General features: G+C 37.6%; 1 protein-coding gene across 9 annotated transcripts in view; it reads right to left on the reverse strand.

Moving 5' to 3' along the window:
* HERC4 (HECT and RLD domain containing E3 ubiquitin protein ligase 4) overlaps positions 1–25,134 on the reverse strand; it is a 143,418-nt gene that overhangs the window by 16,468 nt on the left and 101,816 nt on the right. For all 9 annotated transcript variants that reach the window (XR_002338528.1, XR_002338529.1, XM_021072873.1 and 6 more), the window contains 5 exons: positions 23,693–23,791; positions 19,404–19,571; positions 18,745–18,888; positions 2,788–2,954; positions 1,816–1,882 (listed from right to left, as the gene is read on the reverse strand). Coding sequence is in view for 7 of the 9 variants with exons in the window: in XM_021072873.1 (XP_020928532.1) it covers positions 1,816–1,882; positions 2,788–2,954; positions 18,745–18,888; positions 19,404–19,571; positions 23,693–23,791 (645 nt within the window). In the remaining 2 variants the exon portion in view is untranslated. The remainder of the gene's footprint in view (positions 1–1,815; positions 1,883–2,787; positions 2,955–18,744; positions 18,889–19,403; positions 19,572–23,692; positions 23,792–25,134) is intronic.

The raw sequence follows: 25,134 nt of genomic DNA on the forward strand, positions 1-25,134 counted from the left end.
ACATAAAAGAATAAATACTGTGAGACATGACAAAACTTAGTATGAATGGAAGGATACAATGAAAGTTAGAAAGAAAGCCAGATTTACAAGCCCATTTTAAAGCTATTATTCTTCAGGTAATAAAGAACCACTGAAAATCTCTGGGAAAGTAATGTTTGAATTCCCATAGCTCTTAAATATACTAAACATTCACAAACTTGGTGATTGATAAATTAGAAATTAAATTGCTTGGAACCCAATGTTTCAGTCAACTGAGATCATCAGTAAAAATTCAAAGATAACAGATGTGATAAGTGAATTAACTGAAAAGGAGACCTAAAATTTCATGGTAAACAAAGGAGAATTTTTTCCTTAAAAAATAAAATATTACTAAAATAAATTATTTCCTTTTAAATTTATCAAATTTCCTTATAACTGTACTATGTGGCAATTCTTTTTTTTTTTTTTTTTTTCTTTTTAGGCCACACCTCCAGCATACATAAGTTCCCAGGCTAAGGGCCGAATCAGTGCTACAGGTGTCGGCCTACAGCCACAGCAACATGGGATCCGAGCTGTATCTGTGAACTATACCACAGATCATGGCAACGCCAGATCCTTAACCCACTGAGCGAGGCCAGTGATCAAACCCACATCCTCATGGATTCTAGTTGGATTCATTAACACTGTGCCACAATGGAACTCCCCCCCCCCCTTTTTTTTAAATGAGAGTTGCAACATTTATTTCAGATTCTCTCATTTTGGGGTTTTTTTTGGCATTTTTTTTTTTCTTTTTTGCCGCACAGGCTGTATGTGGGAATTCCTGGGCCAGGGATAGAACTTAGGTCACAGAGCAGCAGTGGTGAGAATGCAGGAGATTCAATCCCCTAGGCCATCAGAAAATTTCCTATGTTCCAATTCTTAAAAATAATGAAAGAATGGATATACATTTTTGAGGGGGCATATCATTTTTTTTGAAAGTTGTGTGACAACAGAATCTTGTATCTTTTGTCAGCTTTGACCACAAGAACATAAAGACTGTTTAAAGTAGGAAATAAAGTTTTAAAAAGAAAAAAAGAAAAACTGAAGGTTTTACCATTTTTTCAAGAGTCTAATTTATAATATTCTGTTAGTTCTGAAGTGCCTTATCATAATCACTCTGATTTTCTCTTCTTTAATTGTCAACTTGTCTACCTCTGGCAGATCCTCATTTGTCAATGGCCTTGCATATGACTGGACAATTTACTCAACAGCCCTATCACTGAAGTAAATAAAAATTCTGCATCTTTTGTGCAATTTCATTTTCCAATGTTTTTGTATTTGTATTGTATTGCACCCAACAGTAAGACAAAATGGGCAAGGATGAATGTTAGTATGAAAGGGATGTCTGAGTGAGAATTAATCTTTTAGGTGGTAAATCATTAGTGCATATTTGCATGTTACAGTAACCTTAGCTTCTCTAAACATCCGTAATTGCGGACTCAAAAAATGAACACTTGAATAAAGAGGGCTCCTTGTATTTGGAAAGATCTTTAGAGTAATGTTAAAGTACAAAGGTTTTGAAGTCACAGAGGTGAATATAAATACCATCTCTGAAACAGGATGATTGTTTTCAGTTTTCTTCATCTGTAAAATAACAGTAATAATACCAATCTCTTGGGATTATGAGGATTAAATGAAATAATGCACGTACTGTGACTAGCACAGAGGTAATGCTCAATAAATGTTAGCTAAAGGGTTAAGAATTCCATCCACCAAAATAAAGAAGAACCATAAGGTACAGCTGATAAATAAAAGGGATGATGAATAATCAGGCTACCCTAGGTCTTGCCATCTTACCGTAAAATTAAGACAAAATGTTTCCTCAACATCATCTTCTGGATAATCTAGTAACTGTTGCATGCTTCTGAAAAAACAATATACATGTTGCTTTGAGGTAAAACATTATTATTTTGATTATTTTGCTTATGACTAAGTATATATTTCCCATTCTTGTTCAAGTCCTTTTTTTACTTTGTACTTTTTTGTTTCAGAACTGTGAATGTACAATGGCAAACTTATAAACAATGTTTAAAAAAAAACCTACTCTAAGGTTTTTATCTCTTCCTCTGAATACAAAGGCCATGTGTCCACCAATTTTCAACACTTGTCCTTATTTATACACAGTTTTTATTCTATTTTATGTAATAAATAAAAAGAAACTTTACATATTCCACCTATGAATGAGGGTGATCAGAAGTAAAAGTCCAAATAAATCATTTAACTACTCTCAGGAAATATTACCTTCCTAAAATTATTACCTGATATTCACAAAATATTGTTAAACTAAAAATTCAGCACATGATTTTATATACATAACTTTTTCAGGAGAAAATTCTGGGTCTGAGAAACACAATAGGTTTTCCTTTATTATTATTTTCTGTCTTTTTTTTTAGGGTCACAGCCATGGCACATGGAGGTTCCCAGGCTAGGGGTCCAATGGGAGCTGCAGCTACCGGCCTACACCACAGCCTCAGCAACGCAGGATTCGAGCCGTGTCTGCAACCTACACCACAGCTCACGGCAACGCTGGAACCATAACCAACTGAGTGAGGCCAGGGATCGAGCCCACATCTTCATTGATACTAGTCAGGTTCGTTAACCACTGAGCCACGATGGGAAATCCAGGTTTTCCTTTTTCAGAAGGTCTATTTGTTCATTTCAGAAATTCAACAAGAACAAAAAAATATAATTATCCTTGAAAGGAATGCTTTTGTACATTCCCCATTTCCTATTTGCTAAACCACACTCTTGCCACTTTTCACAACTAACCTCCCAACATCAGGCACGAGTTCTTTCAAATCATCCAGGGATGGCTTCTTTTTCAGCAGTTTCTTATATAAAGCCAAAGGAAAGTGGAGGTCCACAATAGTAAAATTATAAATCGCTAATCCACAGATAACACCAATCAAGTGGAACAAATCACTGTCTTCAAATGTCTAAAAATGTAAGGGAAAAAAAGTAAAGACTTGTTCTACAAGTGAAAACATTAAACTTTCTCTGATTACCAAACACATACTTGCAGTAGAAAATATTGGAGACAGAAAAAAAAAAAAAAGCACTGAACATCAGGAAGAATGTTTATTCTCATTCCTATCTCCCCGGGACAATGCTACTGTTAGTATATTTGCATATTTCCATGTTATTTTCTAGGACAAAATTAAAATCTAGTTGAGATGATACTATACATATATAATTTCACAATTGGCTTCTTCCCCAGAAATATAATTATTTTTCACATCATTAAGTATTACATTAATAAGTGAAATGATCATTAGAACTTTTTTTCTGATTTAAAAATTTCTATACATTCAAAATTTTGGAAAATAAAAAGCCTAAAGAAAATGAACAAATACCTATAATCCAATCACCCAGAAACAATGATTTAAAAGAGTATTTTTAGGTATTTCATCTACTCTAAGTTCAAAAAATAATTCAAAACTTAACTATATTTAAGGTTTTCTCATTTTTCCAATTACAAGCATTTTCTTATGTCATTAAATATTCTTCCTAAACATGATTTTCAATTGCTGAATATTATATCACATAAAAGTACCATGGCTTGCTAAATTAGCTACTTTTGCTATAGTTGGATATTTAGATTATTAAAATATTTTTTAAAAGTTTACTCCCCTCAACCTCCCCACCCCAGGCCATTTTTAGAGAAATATATGGTCACAGAAAATTCTGTGAGAATGACAGTTTTCTATCAAACAACTTTTTCTTTTTTCTGGCTGCACCTGCGGCATATGGAATTTCCCAGGCTAGCAGTTGAATTGGAGCTACAGCTGCAGGCCACAGCCACGGAAACACTGGATCCAAGCTGTGTCTGCAACCTACACCACAGCTTACAGCAACACTGGATTGTTAGCCCACTGAGCGAAGCCAAGGACCGAACCCACATCCTCATGGACAGTATGTCGGGTTCTTAACTTGCTAATGAGCCACCGTAGGAACTCCAGCAAACAATTTTTAAATTACATCTAGCACTCCAAACCTGGTTCATTCATTTGCTTCAGTGTTTTCAAGACAAAAGTAGTATTATTCTCATATGGCTGTTGTGAGGATTAAGTGAGATAATGTATGTAAAATGCTTTGAGTACAGTTCCTAAAGTGCACAGTAAAGGCACAATAAATGCTAGTTATTCTAACTAACTAGTGAAATTCAAAATAAGATGATATCTTTTTTGTATGTATTTTGGTTCATATTTTGGAATATTTCCTTAGAAGAAATTCTGCTTTGTAAGAAAAAACTGCAAGGCCAAAGGACAGTTAAGCATACTACCAAACTCATACTACGATACTACAACTCCTCTATACCTGTTGTAGTTTATACTACCACATGTAGACCAGGAAAATGACTGTTTCCCCATATTTTCATTTGCATACATGCACAAAACATTTCTGTTTGAGTTTTAAAATGACAGCTTAAAAAAAAAAGAGACAGATTCTTTTATTATATTTTTGATTATTAGTGATACTGAAAATTGGTGATTTGTGTTTGTGAAATGCCTCTTTGTGTACTTTAACCATTTACTTTTGGGGGGCTAGTGTTTTCTTATATATTCGTATATGAAGTCATCATGTTAATTACCCTGTGTTGTATTTGTTACATATACTCCAGTCTGTTATATGCTTTTTACATTTTTATTACGCATAAATGTCAGATTTTTCATTGGTTAAATTAATCTTTTTTTCTTTCTTTCTTTTTTTTTTTTTTTGTTGGCCATGCCTGCAGCATATAGAAATTTCTGGGCCAGGGATCAAAGATGTGTCATAAGCAGCAACCCAAGCTGCTGCAGTGACAACATCAGATCCTTAACTTTCTGTGCCATAAGAGAACTCCAAATTAATCTTTTTCTTCTGTAATATCCTACACTGCACTTAAGTTTAGAAAGTCCTTCTTAAATAGGGCAGATAATATATATCAATCTTTCCTCTTCCTGAAATCCCTCGAAATGAAAATAAAGGAATAAAAATGATCTAAACCTACAAGAAAAAAAGAGAACAGGGGAAAGTTTTAACAGGACTAGAGAGATGTCAGTATTTCAAAATATGAAAAGTAAATGGACGGCTGGTCTGATTTGGTAAAGCAGGAAAAAAACACAAGAGCAGTGTGTAGAGGGAAACAAGTTAATCTGTGCTGCTGGCTCAGGAACTAGAAGTACCCAATCAAAGCTTGTAAAGTCAGAGGTAGCCCAGCTAGCTTAGTTGGAAAACTAAGTCAGATGTAATACAGTGGGCTTGAAAATACGATGCCTGGTGGAAAGGCCTTTGCCTTTCTGGAGAGCATGAACCAAACAGGCTGTGGAATTTGAGACAGCTGATGGTCAGGGTGCTGCATTATAAACAAAGGGATCAAATGGAATGTCTGTAGGTGAACAAAGAAAACCCTAGCTTGCCCTTCTAGTGTTTAGAGTAACTACCAGAACACGGACAGCTAGGGCTACAACCTTTCCTGAAAACATAAAGGGTAAAAAACTTCCATGTGCTGACACTTGAGGGTTCCCCCTTGAAAGCCCCCCAACTAATGACTCTATGAGCAGAGCCTGTGAACATAAGTGTATATGCCCGTAGACACAAAGTATCCAGGTGGTATTTCAGTGTCACACTCTAAAAAGTGAATAAATAGCCAAGAATCACAAGAAAAAGTCAAAAGAAACACAAGAAAACTAGATGAATAAGAGGTGCTATGGGAAAAAAACAAAAAACTGTTAAAAAAAGGTGTTAGTATTCAACAAAAATTTGTGAGGCATGCAAAAAAACATGGCGTATTTGCATGCATGTACGCACACACACACACACACACATATATATACTCCAAAGAAATTAATATATAACTCTCCTTAAAGAAACCCAAACAGAGGACTTATGAGATGAAGACTCAACTGTCTTAAGTACCTAAAGACTCAACTGTCAGAGTTCCCATCATGGCTCAGAGGAAACGAACCCGACTAGTATCCATGAGGATGTGGGTTTGATCCCTGGCCTTGCTCAGTGAGTCAAGGATCCTGCCTTACTGTGGCTGTGGTGTAGGTCAGCAGCTGCAGCTCCGATTTGACCCCTAGCCTGGGAACTTTCATATGCTGCAGGTGTAGTCCTAAAAAGAAAAAAAAAAAAAAAGGCTCAACTGTCAAATATCTCAAAGAGCTAAAAAAAAAAAAAAAAAAAAAAAAGAAACCCAAACAACCATGTAGAAATTCCAGACATGAAAAGTGCAATAAATGAAATAAAAATTTTCTAGAAGGGTAAAAAGAGAAGATTTGAACAGGCAGAAAAAAGACTTAGATAATTTAAGAGCAGATCAATTGAGATTACCCACTTTGACGACCAAGAGCAAGAAAAAGAATGAAAAAATATGACAGAGCCCAAGAATCCTGTGACACAACATCAAGTGTACCATTATACAAAAGTATAGTCTCAGAAGGAAGAAAGAGGCAGAAAGAATATTTGAGGAAACAGTTGAAAATTTCTCAACTGATAAAAGACATAATCTAATATCCAAGAAGCTCAACAAACTCCAAGTAAGACAAACTCAAGATCCATATCCCGACACGTTATAACCAAAGTGTTGAAAACTGATTACATGGAGTATGGAAAATAGCAAAAGAAGAAGCAATTCATCACAAGACCCACAATTGATTACTAATCAGAAATCATGCATGCCAAAATGCAGTGGGATGTTATATGTAATGGGCACAAAGAAAAAAACCTGTTAAGCAAGAACTCCATATACAGAAAATCTCAGATAAAGAAAATCTGAGAAGGTCTATTGCTACTAGACCTGTCCAACAAGAAATGCTAAGTTCGTTAGGCTGAAAGGAAAGGATGCTAAAGCAACTCAAAAGCCAAATGAAGAGATAAAGAACTCTGGTAAAGGTAGCTACACAGGCAAACATAAAGTTAATACTACTGTATTTTCTTATTTTATTTTTAAGGCTGCACCTGTGGCATATGGAAGTTTCCAGGCTAGGGGTTGAATCAAAGCTGCACCTGATGGCCTATGCCACAGCCACAGCAATGTGAGATCCAAGCCACATCTGCAACCTATACCACAGGCTCATGGCAACACCGGATCCTTAACCCACTGAGTGAGACCAGTGATTGAACCCACATCCTAATGGATACAAGTCCAGGTTCGTTACTGCTGAGCCACAAAGGGAATTCCCAATACCACTGTATTTTTGGTTTGTAATTCTTTTTTTTTTCTCAACATGGTTAACAGGCAAATGAATCAAATAGTTATAAATCTGTATTAATGAGTATATAATGCATAAAGCTGTAAATTGTGATAATATCAAAATAAAGAGGGAGGGACAGAGCTGTTCTAGGAGCAAGGTTTCTGTATACTACTGAAGTTAAGTCAGTATTAATTCAAACCAGGTTGATACAAATTTAAGTTGTTAACTATAATCCTCAGCGCAACTACTAAGAAAATAACAGAGCAGTAATGGAGGAAATAAAAAACAAAGAAAATATGACATATATGGAAATCCTGTGAAACTGGATTGTTATGATCATTATATAACTACAGAAGTGATAAATTCATTTGAGTAGTAAAAAAATAATAAAAAAGAAAATATGACATACAGAAAACAAGTAGCAAGGAGTTCCCACTGTGGCACAAAGGGGTGGGTGGCATCTCTTCAGCACCAGGAGCAGATTTCATCCCTGGCCTGACACAGTGGGTTAAAGGACCCAGCATTGCCACAGCTGCAGCATAGGTCACAACTGCAGCTCTAATCTAATTCTCGGCCCAGGAACTCCACATGCCGCAGGGCGGCCAAAAAAGAAAAAGAAATTTTAAAAAGAAAAGAAAACAAGTAGCAAAATGGCAAGTGCTTCCTTATCAGTAATTATTTTAAAAAAATCATGGTTCAACTATATGCTGTCTGCAAACCTCACTTCAGATCCAAAGACAGAGCTAGGTTGAAAGTAAAAGTTTGGAAGAAGATATTCTATGTATATAATTATCATAAGAGAGTGAAATGGCTGCACTAACATCAGACAAAATCAACTTTAAGTCAAAAATTATTACAAGAGGCAAAGAAAGATGTACATCAATATAAGTATCAATTCATCAGAAGTTACCAACATATACATACCTAACAATACAGCTTCAAATATATGAGGTAAACCTGACAGAACTGAAAGGAGAAGTACAGTTCTAAAATAATAGCTGGGAGCTTTAATGCTCCCCTCCCCCTCATTTTTAAGACTGCACTCGTGGCATATGGAAGTTCCCAGGCTAGGCTTCAGCTGCCTGCCTACACCACAGCCACAGTAATGCAGGATCTACACAGCAGCTCACGGTAGTGCCGGATTTTTAACCCACTGTTCAAGGCCAGGGATCTAACGTGCATTCTCATGGATACCACTGGGTTTGTTTCCACTGAGCCATCATGGGAACTCCCAACAATATGTTCTTAAATAACCAATGGGTCAAGGAAGGTATTACAAAGGGAATCAGAAAATACTTAGAGAATAACGAAAATGAAAATTCAACATATAAAAACTTATGGAATGCACAGAAAGCAATGGTCAAAGGGAAGTTTTTGTAGTTTTGAACTTCTGAATTAAAAAGAAACCTGGTGGCTCAACTGGTTAAAAGATCTGGCATTGTCACTGCTGTGGCTTGAGTTGCTGCTGTGGCATGGCTTTGATGCCTGGCCCTGGAGTTTCTGTGTGCTGTTGCCAAAAAAAAAAGAGGATCTCAAATAAACAACCTAACTTCATATCCAAAAGAGCTATATAAAAGTAAACTAAACCCAAACCTAGCAAAGGGGGAAAATAATAAAGATTAAAGTGGAGATAAATGAAATGAAAATAGAAAAACAATACACAAAGCAACAAAACCAAAAGGTAATTCTTTTAAAAGATCAACAAAATTGACAAAGCTTTATTAGCTAGAATGACCAAGAGAAAGAGAGAAGACTCACTAAAATCAGGATTAAATGTATGGACATTACTGCCAACCTTATATCAGAATACTAAGAGCAACTATATGCCAACAAAATAGTCTAGATGAAATGAACAAATTCCTAGAAACACAAAATACCAACTGACACTGGATTCTGAACTAGAAAGCCTAAAAAGACTTATATAAGATTGAATCACCAATCAAAAACTTTCCAACACAAGCCTGAGACCAGATTGTGAGACCAGATTTTACCAAACATTTAGAATTAACACCAATCTTTTCCTAACTCTTGCAAGAAACAGAAGAGAAGGAAACAGTTCTTTTTTTTTTTTTTTTTTTTTTTTTTTGTCTTTTTGCTATTTCTTGGGCCGCTCCCGCGGCATATGGAGGTTCCCAGGCTAGGGGTCGAATCGGAGCTGTAGCCACCAGCCTATGCCAGAGCAACAGCAACTCGGGATCCGAGCCGCATCTGCAAACTACACCACAGCTCACGGCAACGAAGGATGGTTAACCCACTGAGCAAGGGAAGGGACCGAACCCACAGCCTCATGGTTCCTAGTCGGATTCGTTAACCACTGCGCCACGACGGGAACTCCAGGAAACAGTTCTTAACTCATTCTATGAACTCAAGGCTATCATGACACCAAAGCCAAAAGCATCACACACACACACACAAAACTATAGAGCAGTATTCCTTTCAAATAATAGAAAAGTCATCAACAGAATACTAGCAAACTGCATCCAGTCCATATATACACCATCACCAAGTGGACTTTGTCATAGAAATGCAAGGTGATTCAACATAAAAAAAAAAAAATTCAACCAATGTAACACATAATGAAATGAGGGAAGGAAACCATATGAACATCTCAACTGAAGCAGAAATAAATATCTGAATAAAAACGTTTTCATCAGAGTTCCCATCATGGCACAGCAGAAATGAATCCGACTAGGAACCATGAAGTTGAGGGTTCGATCCCTGGCCTCGCTCAGTGGGTGAAGGATCTGGCGTTGCCGTGAGCTGTGGTGTAGGTCAAAGATGAGGCTCAGATCTGGTGTTGCTGTGGTTGTGGTGTAGGCTGGCAGCAACAGCTTTGATTAGACCCCTAGCCCGGGAACCTCCATTTGCTGCAGGTGCAGCCCTAAAAGGACAAAAAACCCCCATAACTTTTTCATGATAAATACACTCAACAAACTAGGCAGAGAGAGGGAATTTTCTTAACATGATTCAAGGAATTTATGAAAAACCCAGTTGACAGTCCACTGAGATCAGGAAAAAGTGAGAAGAATGTTCACTTTCACCACTTATATTTGTGTACTAAAAGTTCTCGCCAGGGTAATTAAACAAAAAATAAATGAATAAAGGTATCCAAGTTTGAAAAAAAGAAGTAAATTTAAATCTATTGCATTTATAGATGACATGATCTTGTAAACAGAAATCCTAAAGAATCCATAAAACAAACTATTAGAGCTAATAAATGAATTCAGCAAAGTTGCATGATACCAGATCAACATACCAAAAATCAATTGTATGTCTACACGTTAGTGATGAATCAAAAATTAAGGCAACAATTCCATTTGCAATAGCATCAAAAAGAACAAAATACTCAGAAATAAATTTAACCAAGGAGGTATAACACTTGTATACTGAAAACTACAAAACATTGGTGAAAGAAAATGAAAGACCTAAATAAATGCAGAGATATCCCATGTTCGTGGACTGGAAGATAATATTGTGAAGACGGCAATGCCTCCCAAACTGATCTATAGGTTCAACACATTCTCTTATCAAAACCTCACTGGCTTTCTTTCTTTTTTCTCTTTTTGGCTGAAATGGAAAAGCTAACCATAAAATTCATACAGAATTGCAAGGGACCCCTAAGAGATAAAAGAATCTTAAGAGAGAAGAACACAGTAGGAAGATTCACACATTACAATTTTAAAAGCTACTACAAAGCTATAGTAAACAGGGCAGAGGAGTGCTAGCATAAAAAGAGACATACACATCACTGGAATAAATTTGAGAGTCCAGAAATAAATCTACATATCTACAGTCAATTTATTTTCAACAATGATGCCAAGATTATTTAATAATTCTCTTTAACAAACTGTGGTGGGACAACCAAGTGTTTACATGCAAAGAATGAGGTTGAACTTTTTCACCACAGACAAAAAAGAACTCAAAACAGATCAAAGACTTAATATAAATGGAGTTCCCATTGTGGTGCAGTGAAAATGAATTCGACTAGTTTCCATGAGGATGAGGGTTTGATCCCTGGCCTTGCTAAGTGGGTCCAGGATCTGGCATTGCTGTAAGCTCTGGTGTAGGTTGCAGATGCAGCTCAGATCCTGCACTGTTGTGGCTGTGGCCAGCAGCTGTAGCTCTAACCTGACCCCTACCCTGGGAACTGCCATATGCATCAAATGCAGCCCTAAAAAACAACAAAAGAAAAAAAGAAAGACTTAAATATAACAACTAAAATTATAAAACTCTTAAGAATTTCTTCTACTTGAGGGTAAATCTTCATGACTCTGAATTTGTTAATGGTTTCTTAGTTTTAACACCAAAAAGCACAAACAATAAAATAAAAAATAAAAAAAGACTTCAGCAAAACTTAAAACTTTTGTGTATCAAAGGATATTAGCAAGAAAGTCAAAAGATAACTCACACTTTGGGAGAGAGTACTTATAAATCATATATCTGACAAGGGTCTGGTATCTAGAATACATAAAAGAACTCTTGAAACTCAGCAACAAAAAGAAGTCCAGGAGTTCCTGTCGGGGCTCAGTGGTTAACAAATCCAACTAGAAACCATGAGGTTGCGGGTTCGATCCCTGGCCTTGCTCAGTGGGCTAAGGATCCGGCGTTGCCGTGAGCTGCGGTGTAGGTTGCAGACGTGGCTTGGATCCCACATTGCTGTGGCTCTGGCATAGGCCATTGGCTACAGCTCTGATTCGACCCCTAGCCTGGAAACCTCCATATGCTGCGGGAGCAGCCCAAGAAATGGCAAAAAGACAAAAAAAAAAAACCCCAAAACCCAAAAACCAAAAAGAATTCCAGTTAAAAATGTTTAAGACTTGGAGTACCCACTGTGATACAACAGGATCAGTGGCATCTCTGGAGTGCTGGGATACAGGTTTGATCCCAGTGCAGCACAGTGGGTTAAGGATCCAGTGTTGCCACAGATGCAGCAACTTTGGATCTGATCCCTGGCCCGGGAACTCCATACGCGATGGTGTTGCCAAAAAAAAAAAAAAAAAAAAGTGTAAGACTAAAAAAAACATCTTGCTAAAGCAGGTATACAAGTAGCCAAACAAGCACATCATTAGCCAGTAGGAGATGCAAATCAAATCACAAGATACAACTTTACACTTACTATAATAAGAAGAATTAAATACATACAAGATATATTTTAAATATATAATTGTTTTAAAAAAAGGAAAGTAGCAAATGTTGACCAGGATTACAGAGAAACTGGAGTCCTCATGTAATGCTGATTGGTATATAAAATGGTGCATTCACTGCAGAAAAGTTTGGTGGTTCCTCAGAAAATCAAACAGAATTATTACATGATCTAATGATTCCATTCTTATGTATATACTTAAAATAATTGCAAACAGGGAGTTCCCTTTGTGGCTCAGCAGTTAACGAACCTGACTAGGATCCATTAGGATATGGGTTTGATCCCTGGCCTCGCTCAGTGGGTTAGGGATCCAGCGTTGCCATGAGCTGCTGTATAGGTTGCAGAGGCAGCTCAGATCCCGTGTTGCTATGGCTATGGCGTAGGCTGGCAGGTGTAGCTCTGATTTGACCCCTAGCCTGGGAACTGCTATATGCCTTGGGTGGGCCCTAAAAAGCAAAAAAAACCCAAAAAAAAAAAACAAAAAAAAAAAGAAAACTGCAAGTAATAACTTGTATACAAGTTTTCAAGGCAGTTAATACTCATAATGTTTCATTGAAAGATGCAAACTTGAATGTCCATAACTGATGAAGGAATAAATAAAATGTGGTATATCTATATAATGGAACACTCTTCAGCCATTGAAAGGAAAGAAGTATTAACACATGGTACACATAGGTAAGCCTTGGAAACATTATCCTAAGTAGAAGCAGCCAGACACCAAAGGCCATATATTATATGGTTTCCATTAACAGCAAATATCAAGAATAGACAAATCCAAACAGATAGATGGTAATGACTGTCAAAAGGCCAGAGGGAGAAGAAATGGCTTAATGTCTACAGCTTTCCTTTTGAGGTGAAGAAATGTTCTGTAACTAGATGGTGGTGACTGCTGCGTAACTCTGTGAACGTACTAAATGCTACAACTGCACATTTTAAAATTCCTAAAATGATGAACTTTATGTTACATGAATTTTACCTCATTAAAAAATTAAACTAAAATGAACATACAAACCTCTCCCTTCCTCCCTCCTTCCTACATCATCTCTGAGGAGATGGTACAGTATATCTGAGGCTGAGCTTTTGGCTAATGTAGCGAGGAGACTAGCTATTCACTGAATAAAGACTTTGAAGATGATAGCTGTGAAGTTTCTCAGTAGTGACTTAAATCACACAAAGTATAAAGGGAAAAGCTAGAGTAAACTCTGTGGTGTTAGAGGTATCAGTATCATCTAATGGTTTTCAACATGTATATTTATATAAGATATAAATTGGCACAGTGGAAATGAATCCGACTAGGAACCATGAGGTTGCGGGTTTGATCCCTGGCCTCAATCAGTGGGTTAAGGATCCGGCATTGCGGTGAGCTGTGCTGTAGGTTGCAGACGCAGTTCCGATCTGGCACTGCTGTGGCCCTGGCATACGCCAGGAGCAACAGCTCGAATTAGACCCCTAGCCTGGGAACCTCCATATGGTGCAGGTATGGCCCTAAAAAGACAAAAGACAAAAAAAAAAAAAAAAAAAAAAAAAGATATAAATATATAAATGTCTAAATATCTATATATGTTGAAAACCAGGAGTTATGTGCTATGTGTATATACATACATATAATTTCTAGTTCTGTCTTCTGAAAGCAATGACTCTTTGCTAGCAATAAGAACACTTGGCTTCCAGAGCTTGATGTTTCTAAATTTTTTTTTTTTTTTTTTTTTTTTTTGTCTTTTTTGCTATTTCTTGGGCCGCTCCCGCGGCATATGGAGGTTCCCATGCTAGGGGTCGAATCGGAGATGTAGCTTCCGGCCTACGCCAGATCCACAGCAACGCAGGATCCGAGCCGTGTCTGCAACCTACACCACAGCTCACGGCAACGCCGGATCGTTAACCCACTGAGCAAGGGCAGGGACCGAACCCGCAACCTCATGGTTCCTAGTCGGATTCGTTAACCACTGTGCCACGACGGGAACTCCTGTTTCTAAATATTTTATACCTGAAAGAAGTCTGGGCTCTGAGGAGAAATGGCTAATGCCAGGACTGGGGTAGAGAAAACATAAGATGTGCTTGGGACATTTTCTACACCAAATGCAAGGAATAATTAAAGAATAATGGAGACATGTCAAAAGTACACAAAAAGGATCCAGCTCTATGGGGCTCCCACTGTTCAAATTAAGATGTAATTGAAAAGATGTAGGAAAGACTGAGGATCAAGCTATTTATTGATTGACTGATTGATTGATTGATTGATTTTTTAAGACGCTCAAGCTTTTTAAGACTGCCCTTCCCCTGGTCTCAAAACATTAGCTCTGCAGACTTGAATAAAGGTCCATTGAACTCTGTGTTCCCAGCAAGACAGGCTCCATCCCATGTGCCCTCTTGAAATTCTATCTGCTACACCACTACAAACTTCCCTAAGAAAACCGCTAAGAAAGAGACCCTAATTTGATCAGCTTGTCCACCTACCTAAGAAGACACTAGGACTATTCAAACATGTCCTACATGCTTGACTATCAACAAAGGAAGCTTAAAAACTCACAGGTTATCCCTAATTCCACCTCATGTGGCACTGTACTGGCTCTAAAATCTGACACATCTTGCCAACTGTCCTTTTGCTCCACCACATTCCGGGAACTCACATCTATCATTTGGTTAAAATGCCTACAATTAAACTTCTTCAAATTTTCTTTCCTTTTTTGGGGAGTGGGGGGTCTGCACCCAAGGCATGCGAAAGTTCCTGGGCCGGAGACAAAACTGGAGCTACAGCTGTAAATTGAGCCACAGCAGCGACAATGCCAGATCCTCAACCCACTAAGCCAAGAGAGAACTCCTCCTTCCCCTTTCTCTAAATGAACAGGACTTTCTCCTGAGGATGCCACTCCCCCTGCAGCTCAAAATGGTGTCTGTTTTCTCTTCCAACCTTTTATACAACATGGCCTAGAGGTAGTCTCCTGGCTCTTCATTCCTTCTAGACCTCCTTCCTTCCACTTGCCTTCTTAAAATCCCAGCTCCTGTGAAACATGCCAACTGGCCATTTCCCTGCCACTGCTCCACGTGCTGGCATCTAAACACATTCCACAGTGTTCTCATTAACAGATTCTGACACTATCTTATGCTTTCTTTCTCTACCACTATTCCTGCCACTGTTTTCAACAATTTCAATATCTAGGCAAAAAAGGAATCTAACACATTAGCCTCTCAGTTCCCTGACCTGCTTATTCCCAACAGTCTTATCCTCTATCACATCTCTAATGCCCATTCCCATGGTCATATTTTATATTCAACTGCAACCCTCCAAATCTTAAGCAATCCTTATCAGAACATCATTTCCTACACTGTAAATCACTTCCCCTGATATTTCCTTTTTAAAAAATTTCTTGATCTTTTTAGGGCTGCACCTTTGGTATATGGAAGTTCCCAGGCTAGGGGTCAAACTGGAGCTGAAGCTGCCAACCTACACCACAGCTACAGCAACTAGGGATCTGAGCCTCATCTTCAACCTACTCTGCAGCTCGCCGCAACACTGGATCCTTCAGCTACTGAGTGAGGCCAGGGATCGAACCCGTATCCTCATGGATGCTAGTCAGATTTGTTATCGCTCAGCCACAATGGGAACTCCCCCCTGATACTTCAACTCACACTACAACTCAACTCCACCAGCAGCTACAGTCCCTTAACTTTTTTCTCTCCCAACCAAGTCCTAACACTTTCCTCCTTACAAAGCTTAAATTCCACAACTGAGATAATCATTCCCCTGCCCTTTCTTCTCTCCTGTTCAAACTCACTTCCTAAAACCACAATCCAGTAAAACCAACTGTCTGCCTCATTCTTACCTCTACATAGCAGCTAAATGTGATTAAAGAAGAAAATATAAATACGTCGATTGGAATCATTTTAAATTCATGAACATAAGTTTCAAAGAGGCCTCCAATGCTGCCAAATCTAACCCTATATTTATTTGCATGGTTAACTTATTTTTCCACTCCTCAAAGTGATTATTTCACTTTTACTCCTTTCTTCTTGAAACCTCTAACACCTTTCCCCCATTCTAACCTACTAACAATCTTGCATCTTATTCCACTCTAAAGAAGAAATAATTCTAAGAGAACTTTCACAACCTCTCACCATCAAACCCATGAAGAGATTTGTATTTACATATACACTTGGCTTCCCTCCATGATATTACAGATCTGTGTCTAACTACAGTCAATCCTCTTCCAGCACACTCAACTCCATCCTTCCCTCACAACTTAGGGACGCTGCCTCTGAAGTTGATATCTCCTCCTGCATGGCTGATTTTCTACTTTCTGAGTAATTAATCACAACATGCAAACATGCTTCCATTTCCCAAGTAAAATAAAATACTCTTTCTTGATGGGGGAAAAAAAAATATGTTCAGTATACCATTTCTCTCTCTTTTTTTTTTTTGTCTTTTGTTTTTTCCAGGCGGCATATGGAGGTTGCCAGGCTAGGGGTCTAATCCAAGGTACAGCTGCCGGCCTACACCAGAGCCACAAAAACACCAGATCCAAGCTGCGTCTGCGACCTACACTACAGCTCACAGCAACGCCAGATCCTTAACCCACTGAGCGAGGCCATGGACTGAACCTGCAATTTCATGGTTCCTAGTTGGATTCATTTCCACTGCACCATGACAGGAACTCCTACGATTTCTTTTAAAAAAATATTTCTTAGTGTCTGTAAGGATTCAGGTTTGATCTTTGGCCTTGCTCAGTGGGTTAAAGATCCAGCATTGCTGCAAGCTGTGGCATAGGTCGAAAGCTGCAGCACTGCTACAGACGCAACTCAGATCCTGGGAACTTCCATATGCCATGGGTGTGGCCTAAAAAAAAAAGCAAAAACCAAAAAAACCCCACAAAACACTTCACTGTTATTTGATTGTATATTTCTTCTATGGTATATCCAAAGGATAAAAAACCTACAAAATAATTTTAAAAAACAGAATAAAATAAAAAACTACATTTGATCCTTGAGAAACTCAGGAGTAAGGGACACTGATCTCCTGCACAGTCGAAGATTCAAATATAATCTTAGAGTTGGTCTTGCATATCACATAGTTTTGCATTCAGGGATTCAACTAAGGATTGTGTAATACCACAGAACATATTTATGGAAAAAAAATCCGTATAAGTGGACTTACACAATTCAAACCCATGTTGTTCAAGGGTCAATTGTATTTCCAGTTATTATAATACTGGTTGTAAGGCTGGTATTGTTAGGCAATAAACATATAAGTTTGGAACATTTTATCATACCAAGTACACCAGGTAGCAAGGAAGCTACCAAAGAGTATTAGGGTTGTATCAAAAGGACTCAGGTGTCAAATTGAAGAGCTCTCCCTGGACAAAAATGGGACAATATCAATAAAGATGGCAACTACAATGGATTAAAAAACACCAAATATGTTTAAGTCCATGAATAAATAGTAAAATCTGAAAACAAAACCAAAAACTTAACTGTTACCACTGCAGTATGCTAATGAACAGGTTCATTCTTTTGAAAAATCAGTAACTCAAGAGAGAGAATTATTTTCCATATGAACTGTACTACTAAGGATCAAATGGTAGATATGAGAAAATTTCTTTACATAGAAATATCCAATCTACTAAAATGAAAAAGAAATGTTAGAGTAGAATGATTTTGCATATACTAATAAATGAACTATCATTGTGACTGCTAACATCACAAAGGATAGTGAATCTCCTAGAAGAATGAGTAAATGATGCATTCATCAAAGATTTTAGAATCAATAGTAAATATTCTACTCAAATTTTTTTCAACTCAAGAGTTCTATAAACTGAGCCATACATTTTACTTACAGTTTCTAAATTAGGGACCAACAAACTTTTTGCTATAAAGGGACAGATGGTAAATACTTTAGGCTTTGCTGGCCATGAGGGCTCTGTCATAACTACCCAAGTCTGCCTCTGCCAGTTTTAGGTAGAAAATAGTGATAGACCATAGGTAAATGAGTGGGCACTGAGTTTATTTACAAAAACATGTGCTGGGAAGACCTTAATGCATGGACTATAGTTTGAGAGTTTACCTCAGCCCTAAATGACCACATAGAGAAATAAATAATCCCTAATGATAACTTAATTCTCCCGAGAAGAAAAGTTAATCCAGTAGTTGTTATTCAATCCTCATATCTAAATCAGCAGAACAGTCAACATCATTTTCAGGCTGACCAATCCTTAATTTATTCTGCTAATTTTAAATGTATGGTAAGCATTAGTGTGTTTTCATGACTACCGAGTCCAAAAGTTTAAAGCAGATCTGTGAATAAAATATGTTAGGAATCTGGTAATAACTCCTATTTACTGAGTTAAGTTGAAACATACAGGTATACATAAATAAGTATACATATGGAAGTAATTTAGAAGATTGCACTTTTACCTTATCAGAAAACCAAATGAGCCTGGAATCTTCATAATACCTAAACATGCCATATTTAGGATCCAATAATTCCCTCATGATAAGCAAGAAAAATTCTTTGCGTACCCCTCCTGCATCAACAGCATCTTCTCCAACAAATATAACCTAAAACAGCATAATGAAAACACTGAACATAAAAAAGCGAAAGTATATTCTGGAGATCCTATAGCATGTTATTTATTATGAATAAATGGCAATTAATAGTTAAAAAAAATTTAAGTACATAATTTTATTCATTCAATTTCAAAGATACAATAAAATTAAATAGGAGGGGGAGGGAGTTGGATGGATTGGTAGTTTGGGGTTAGCAGATGCAAACTATTGCATTTGGAGTGGATAAGCAATGAGATACTGCTGTATAGTACAGGGAATTATATTTAGTCACTTTTGATGGAACATATGGAGGATAATATGAGAAAAAGAATGTATATTTGTATGTATGACTGGGTCACTTGGCTGTACAGCAGAAATTGACAGAACATGGTATAAATCAACTATAATAAAAAAATAAAAATCTTATAGAGCAAAAACAAAAAACAAAAAACAAACAAAACTAGGAAAACTTTAAACATACTTTCTGAATAAAAGCCCCAATTATACAGTAAAAAATGTCAAATTACCTTGAGTGGTTTTTTGTAGTCTATATTCTTTGTTTTCCTAAGGACTTCCATTGCATCTCCTACGATATTTTCTCTACGCACCACTAGAATTAAGCAAGGATTCACAGATTCAATCACTGGGAGAAAAAGAGAGGAGACATTCTGTCTGTGGGCCTGGTCAATAGCCATCTAGAAAACAAAAGATTAAAAAATTTAATAGCACTGCTATAAGGAAGCTACTGTGACTGGATAAGTTAACTTCTATCTATTAATTATAGATATCCTGTAATTCCTATACTATTGAATTCACATAGCACCTAATAGTATGTAGCAAAGCATTAAGAACTTAACTGTATTCTGAGGATAAAGAGTATCCTTTTGTTTTTTGATAGTAATATATAACTAATGATACCATTAAGTTAAGAAAGCATGGAACTATAAAAATACTGGTAAATCCAAACACTATTGTTTCTCCAAAGATAATGAGTATGGAGAGCAAATAAAAAGGAAAACAGCATTTAAAAGAAACCTTAAAAGAGAGTAAGAAACAGCCTGGCTAAAAGGTTTACAGACATTCATCTTGAACAGTGATTACCATATGTGCTCACAAACCAAGCATCTGACTGTTACCATTTAAAGCTTTTGTTCTTTTCCTATGATTTTCCTTGTGTTCTTGTTCTAAAAGGGAATATCCTAGGAGTTCCCGTCATGGTACAGTGGTTACCGAATCAGACTAGGAACCATGAGGTTGCGGGTTCAACTCCTGGCCTTGCTCAGTGGGTTAAGGATCCAGTGTTGCCATGAGCTGTAATGTGGGTCACAGACGCGGCTCGGATCCTGCGTTGCTGTGGCTCTGGTGTATGCCGGTGGCTACAGCTCTGATTCGACCCCTAGCCTGGGAAGCTCCATATGCCACGGGTGCAGCTCTAGAAAAGGCAAAAAGACAAAAATAAATAAATGAAAAATAAATAAATAAAAGGGAATATCTTATATTAATAAAAAGCTTCAAATCATTAAGTTACTGTTCTAACAGAGTACAAAAAAGGTCCCCTGGACAATCCAGCTACTAGGTATAGAATCCTACAAAAATATTTACTTCTTCTGAGGATGAAAATAGAAGAGCACGTCTTCAAAACTTCTTCTAGCATTATTTATTATTTAAATATATAAAGGGATTTATTAAAATTAAAAAATGCATTTATTTTACAGCAAAAAAGCCAAAATCCAATTGAAAAATGGGCAAAAGACCTGAATAGACATTTCTCCAAGGAAGATATACAGATGGCCAACAAGCACATGAAAAAATGCTCAACATCCCTGATTATTAGAGAAATGAAAATCAAAACTACCATGAGATACCACCTCACACCAGTCAGAATGGTCATCATTAATAAGTTCACAAATAACAAGTGCTGTTGGGGGTGTGGAGAAAAGGGAACCCTCCTGCACTGCTGGTGGGAATGTAAGCTAATACAACCACTATGGAGAACAGAATGGAGGTACCTTAGAAATCTATACACAGAACTACCATATGATCCAGCAATACCACTCTTGGGCATATATCTGGACATAACTTGCCTTAAAAAAGACACATGCACCCGCATGTTCATTGCAGCACTAGTCACAATAGCCAAGACATGGAAACAACCCAAATGTCCATCCACAGATGAATAGATTAGGAAGATGTGGTATATATACACAATGGAATACTACTCAGCCATAAAAAGAACAAAATCATGCCATTTGCAGCAACATGGCTGGAACTAGAGACTCTCATCCTAAGTGAAGTAAGTCAGAAAGAGAAAGACAAATACCATATGATATTACTCATATCTGGTATCTAATATACAGCACAAATGAACCTTTCCAAAGAAAAGAAAATCACAAACTTGGAGAATAGACTTGTGGTTCCCTGGGGGGAGGGATTGGGAGCTTGAGGTTAACGGATGCAAACTATTGCTTTTGGAATGGATTAACAATGAGATCCTGCTGTGTAGCACTGAGAACAATGTCTACTTACAACAGAGAATGACAATGGGAGGAAAAAATTATGTATACATGTATGTGTAATTGGGTCCCGATGCTGTACAGTGGGGAAAAGAAAAAGTCTGTTGGGAGAAGTAACAATAAAAGATAAATAAGGAGTTCCCGACGTGGCGCAGTGGTTAATGAATCCGACTAGGAACCATGAGGTTGAGGGTTCGATACGTGGCCTTGCTCAGTGGGTTAAGGATCTGGCGTTGCCATGAGCTGTGGTGTAGGTTGCAAACGCGGCTCGGATCCCATGTTTCTGTGGCTCTGGTGTAGGCTGGCGGATACAGCTCTGATTCGACCCCTAGCCTGGGAACCTCCATATGCCTCAGGAGTGGCCCCAAAAATAACAAAAAGACCAAAAAAAAAATTAATAATAAATAGGTAAATAAATAAATAAGTTTAAAAAATGCATTTATTTTAAAGGAATAAAAACTGCCATCAAAACTGAAATGATATCATTTTTTAAAAGTTTTTTTTGGGGGGGGTCTTTTCTTGAGCCGCTCCCGTGGCATACGGAGGTTCCCAGGCTAGGGGTCTAATGGGAGCCGTAGCCAACGGCCTACGCCAGAGCCACAGCAACGAGGGATTAAAAGTATTTTTAGAATATTAAGGGCCCAGGAGTTCCTGTTGTGGAGCAGTGGAAATCTGACTAGCACCCATGAGGACGCAGGTTAGATTCCTGGCCTCGCTCAGTGGGTTAAGGATCCAGTGCTGCTGTGAGCTGTGATGTAGGTCACAGATGTGACTTGGAACCCTAGCATGAGAACTTCCCTATGTCCCAGGCGCAGCCCTAAAAAACAAAAGAATATTAAAGGCCCAAGGTTTCATCCCATTCTTTCATAGTCCTTGGTCTCTATAGTTTGATATTCTATACCGGAGGAAGAAACTCAAACACTTTTAAATTTATAGGTTCAACCAGTAACGCCAACCTACTGTAGTCCCTCCAAGTCATAATGTAACTAGTCTTAAAAATTTGCATTATAAAGGAAAGAATGCTCAATATAAAGTGAGGGGGGGGGAGCAAGAGGAGAAGAGGACCAACCTCAAGAAAAGACTATTTATTACTAAAACTTTCTTAAAGAAACTTCACACCCTCCTCCTAATAAGTGATTTAACATCTTACCCCTACTCACTTTTATCTTTTACCAAGTACATAAATAGGGAATATATGATAAAGCAAGATTTGAAACAAACCAACATTTTAGCGAGTTAGTAAAACTGTTAATAAAGACTGTATATTTCTGTAATTAAAGAGGCTTATATCATCTTTTTTTCTTTTTAGGGCCACACCTGTGGCATATGAACGTTCCCACTCTAGGGGTCAAATAAGAGCTATAGCTCCTACACCACAGCCACAGCAACTTGGGATCCGAGTCACATCTGTGACCTACACCACAGCTCACGGCAATGCCTATCCTTAACCCACTGAGTGAGGCCAGGGATCAAATGCCCATCCTCATGAATGCTAATTGGACTCATTACTGGTGAGCCACAATGGGAACTCTGCTTATACCATTTAAAAAAATAAAATAATAAAAATCTAAATTATTCTGTTTCCATTTAAACATATATAAGTAACCCTTGTAAGACTATACATTTTCCATACAACAGTCCTCTGTTGGTACCCTCTTCATATGTACCAAAGATACTTTGCAAAAGAGATCACATAGGTACAAAATATCCTGAAGACATTTCAAATATTTACTTTAAAAAAAAAGAAACAGGAGTTCCTGTTGTGGCTCAGTGGTTACAAACCCAACTAGTATCCATGACGATGTGGGTTTGATCCCTGGCCTCCCTCAGTGGTTTGAGGATCCGGCACTGCTGTGAGCTGAGGTATAGGTTGCAGATGTGGCACAGATCCTGCACTGCTGTGGCTGTGGCGTGGCCGGCAGCTGTAGCTCTGATTCAACCCCTAGCCTAGTAACTTCCATATGCCGCAGTGTGGCCCTAAAAAGCAAAATAAAATAAAAAATAAATAGGAAACAGTTCAAAAACCACTCACAAATTCAATTAATATTATATAATTTTAACTTTTTAAAAACTATAGTTAATTTACAATGTTTCTTCAATTTCTGTTGTACAGCAGTGACCCAATCACACACAGTTCCCTGTGCTGTACAATACGGCCCCACTGCCCATCCATTCCAAATATTAACAGTTTGTATCCAAAAACCCCAAAGTGCCTGTCCATCCCACTCCCCCACTCCCCCCCCCCCAAACCACAAGTCTCCTCTCCTTGATCTGTTTCCGTTTTGTAGATAGGATCACCTTACCTGCATCTGTAAGACTGCATCTGTTTGTAACAGAGTAGTTTTTGCTTGGGCATCAAATACAAATGGATATGTGCAAATTGTAACAGGGATATCTGCCAACTGGAAATAAAAAATTAGCTTATTAGTACAAATTGGTTTGTGATGTATTTCTTGTAGGTACTGTCATTTCTTGTAAAACTGATCACATTCTTGGTTTATTCACTTTTGTATCATTCAGGAATTATAAATAAACACATGTTGCTTATTTCTGAACATAGAATTTTTACTGATAATAATTGAGGCACTAGAAAAATCGTAATTCCCAATTTTATAAGAGAAATGTATACTTGAGAATATATCAAATTGTAAATTACAGGTATCTTTTGCTCCAAGTTTCAGTGAATTAGGCTGCAAATTTATTCTAAAATTGGGGCACTTGGAGTTCCCATTGTGGCTCATCAGTAACAAACCTAACTAGTATCCATAAGGATGCAGGTTTGATCCTTGGCCTTGCTCAGAAGGTTAAGAATTCTGCATTGCCAAAAGCTGTGGTGTAGGCTGCAGACGAAGCTCGGATCTGGCATGGCTATGGTTGTGGCTTAGGCTGGTAGCTGCAGCTCCAAATCGACCCCTAGCCTGGAACTTCCATTTGCCATGGGTGCAGCCTTAAAAATAAAATAAAATAAAATAAAATAAAATAGGGGCTTTTATGTCAAACATAGTACTCAGTTCTTACATGTTAGGGCTACTCTAGCAACTGAGGCCAATGATAAGCAATATGTTTTTTTGTGGGGGGGCAGTAGGTGGGGCGTGCTCGTCCATAGCATACAGAAGTTCCTTAGCCAGCAAATGAATCTGCACCATAGCTGTGACTCAAGCCACAGCAGTGACAACACTGGATCCTTAACACACTGAAAGACTAGGAAATGCCAAATAATATGCTCACTTATTCAACAGATATTTACTGCACACCATTAGGGTGCCAACATTACTATAAGCCCAATAATCTGCTCATTCATTTAACATAAAAAATAAGCACCACTAGCACTATTACTCTGTCAATCCTTAAAGTTGATAGAACCGATCTATTATTACCATTATCAGAAATTAGTCACTTTATAAACAATTATTTATTCTAGCAGGTAATGCAGTGATTGATTGCTAAGTGTTTTAACAGTGGAGAAAAATACAAAGAGCTATGAACTTCCAGTCACAGCTTCTTGCAGTTGGAGGATGAAGTTCTACCATCTACCCAACAAGGGAAAATTTTTGTGCCAGCCAACAAACAGCCGCTTCTACAAGGCTTCCAGTGACAACAACCCACTTCTTTCTAGCTTTGAAAGTTCTTTATATTAAGTCTGAATCTGCATTCTTATACATCACTTTGTTTTGTATTTTTGCCCCTGCAGGAAAGTTTATAAAGTTTAAATACCTCATACTGTCACACTCTCCCCTAAGTTGTC

The sequence above is a fragment of the Sus scrofa genome, chromosome 14 (genome assembly GCF_000003025.6).
Source record: "Sus scrofa isolate TJ Tabasco breed Duroc chromosome 14, Sscrofa11.1, whole genome shotgun sequence".
Lineage (NCBI taxonomy): Eukaryota > Metazoa > Chordata > Mammalia > Artiodactyla > Suidae > Sus > Sus scrofa.